The sequence below is a fragment of the Priapulus caudatus genome, unplaced genomic scaffold, assembly GCF_000485595.1.
Source record: "Priapulus caudatus unplaced genomic scaffold, Priapulus_caudatus-5.0.1 Scaffold365, whole genome shotgun sequence".
NCBI lineage: Eukaryota > Metazoa > Priapulida > Priapulimorpha > Priapulimorphida > Priapulidae > Priapulus > Priapulus caudatus.
This window is the reverse complement of record NW_014577426.1, coordinates 20591-22436: the sequence shown is the minus strand read 5'-3', so window position 1 is coordinate 22436 and position 1846 is coordinate 20591. Positions and strand designations below refer to the sequence as shown.

General features: G+C 40.0%; 1 protein-coding gene across 1 annotated transcript in view; it reads left to right on the top strand.

Annotated features, from left to right (window-relative positions):
- The window catches only part of LOC106809580 (attractin-like protein 1), a gene marked incomplete at its 3' end in the record, with an annotated part of 41309 nt that overhangs the window by 28606 nt on the left and 10857 nt on the right, over positions 1 to 1846 (top strand). The window contains 1 exon segment of the mRNA XM_014812709.1: positions 667 to 870. Coding sequence (XP_014668195.1) covers positions 667 to 870 — 204 coding nt within the window.

The window sequence follows — 1846 nt, the reverse complement described above, 5'->3', positions numbered from 1 at the left end:
AACGTATTGATACGTGTATTGTGAATGGCCGAACGTATTGATACGTGTATCGTGAATGGCCGAACGTATCGACACATGTATCGTGAATGGCCGAACGTATTGATACGTGTATTGTGAATGGCCGAACGTATTGATATGTGTATCGTGAATGGCCGAACGTATCGACACATGTATTGTGAATGGCAGAACGTATTGATACGTGTATTGTGAATGGCCGAACGTATTGATACGTGTATCGTGAATGGCCGAACGTATCGACACATGTATTGTGAATGGCCGAACGTATTGATACGTGTATCGTGAATGGCCAAACGTATCGATACGTGTATCATGAATGGTCAAACGTATCGATACGTGTATTGTGAATGGCCGAACGTATTGATACGTGTATCGTGAATGGCCGAACGTATCGACACATGTATTGTAAATGGCCGAACGTATTGATACGTGTATTGTGAATGGCCGAACGTATTGATACGTGTATCATGAATGCATGGTCAAACGTATCGACACATGTATCATGAATGGTCAAACATATCGATATGTGTATCGTCGAGGTTTGTATCGTGTAATATATCGACGGGTGTTGATGTATCGATGAATCGTCGCACCCCCCACTATTACTGTACTATCCACCCTTACGTGGGATCTTGTTCTGTACTGCAGGTTAAACTCCAGCGAGGCAGGTGTGATCACAGACGGTGCTGGTAACTACTCCATAGACACGAAGTGTGCGTGGGTGATCGACACGGGTCTGAACAACGTAACGCTGAGATTCCGCCTCGACGCGTTCGCTACGGAGTGTGGCTGGGACCACCTGTACGTGTACGATGGAGACTCAATATATTCAACCCTGGTGGCGGCATTCAGGTGAGTCTCTACTGACCTTTGAACTGCGTCAAAAGTTTTGTTGTTGAGTCGCCCATCACCTTGGTTTGTTAACGTGTTTTTTAAATGATTTTGTTGTTTCTCATTGCGTGCAGGGAAAAACGTGCAAAAACGTGCAAATCACGTGCAAAGAAAAAACATCGGCATGGTGGCTTCTCTCCAATTGCTGTTCAATGTCAGTATTTACACAATGTCTGTCACATAGTTGTGCGTGTTGTAAAATCTAGTTTAAACTCATTAACTATGTGTTCAACTGTGTGTATAAAGCTTTTCAATGTTTAAAACCAATATACCGTTATAGTAGACATTTATTAGGTGTATGTACGAGCTAAAAGTTCCACTCATTCAGATTTATCCCATCTATGTACAAAACATAATAATAAAACCAGTTTAAAAAACGTTCTAGCTAGTCTATGTTTTTGTTTAACTATAATCGTAAAAATTAGCGATTATTTAAATAGGACCAATGGATCTTTGAACTCTAGTAAGAATTTAGCACATTATGAGAATTGCTATATATGACTCTTTACAATGCTGTTTAGGTTGCAACGTGAATAGGAAAATTTGAATTTCATAGAAATTTATCAAATGAGAATGATGAAGATGGCATAGTTATAAATGAAAGTGATTTACTGTATTGACTGAAATTGAAATCTGTATTGCTTGCATGTCTTTGATCTGTGCATGCATTCATCTAAACTACAATGCATCTTGATGAGATAGTCATTATTGATATTAATTAATGGCATCAACCAATATTTTAATGATTAGCAGTCATCAAAGCTACTGATGTAGACAGGTTGCATCAGTCTGCAACTTACACAACCTATGCAGGCCAACAAAGTAACATGGGTAAATTGGAAGCTTAACAACGCTCCCCCTCCTATTAGCTATTTGATTGAAGTGAGCGTGAGAGTGAGAGTGAGAGATGCGGGAAAGAGAGCGAGGGAGAGAGCGA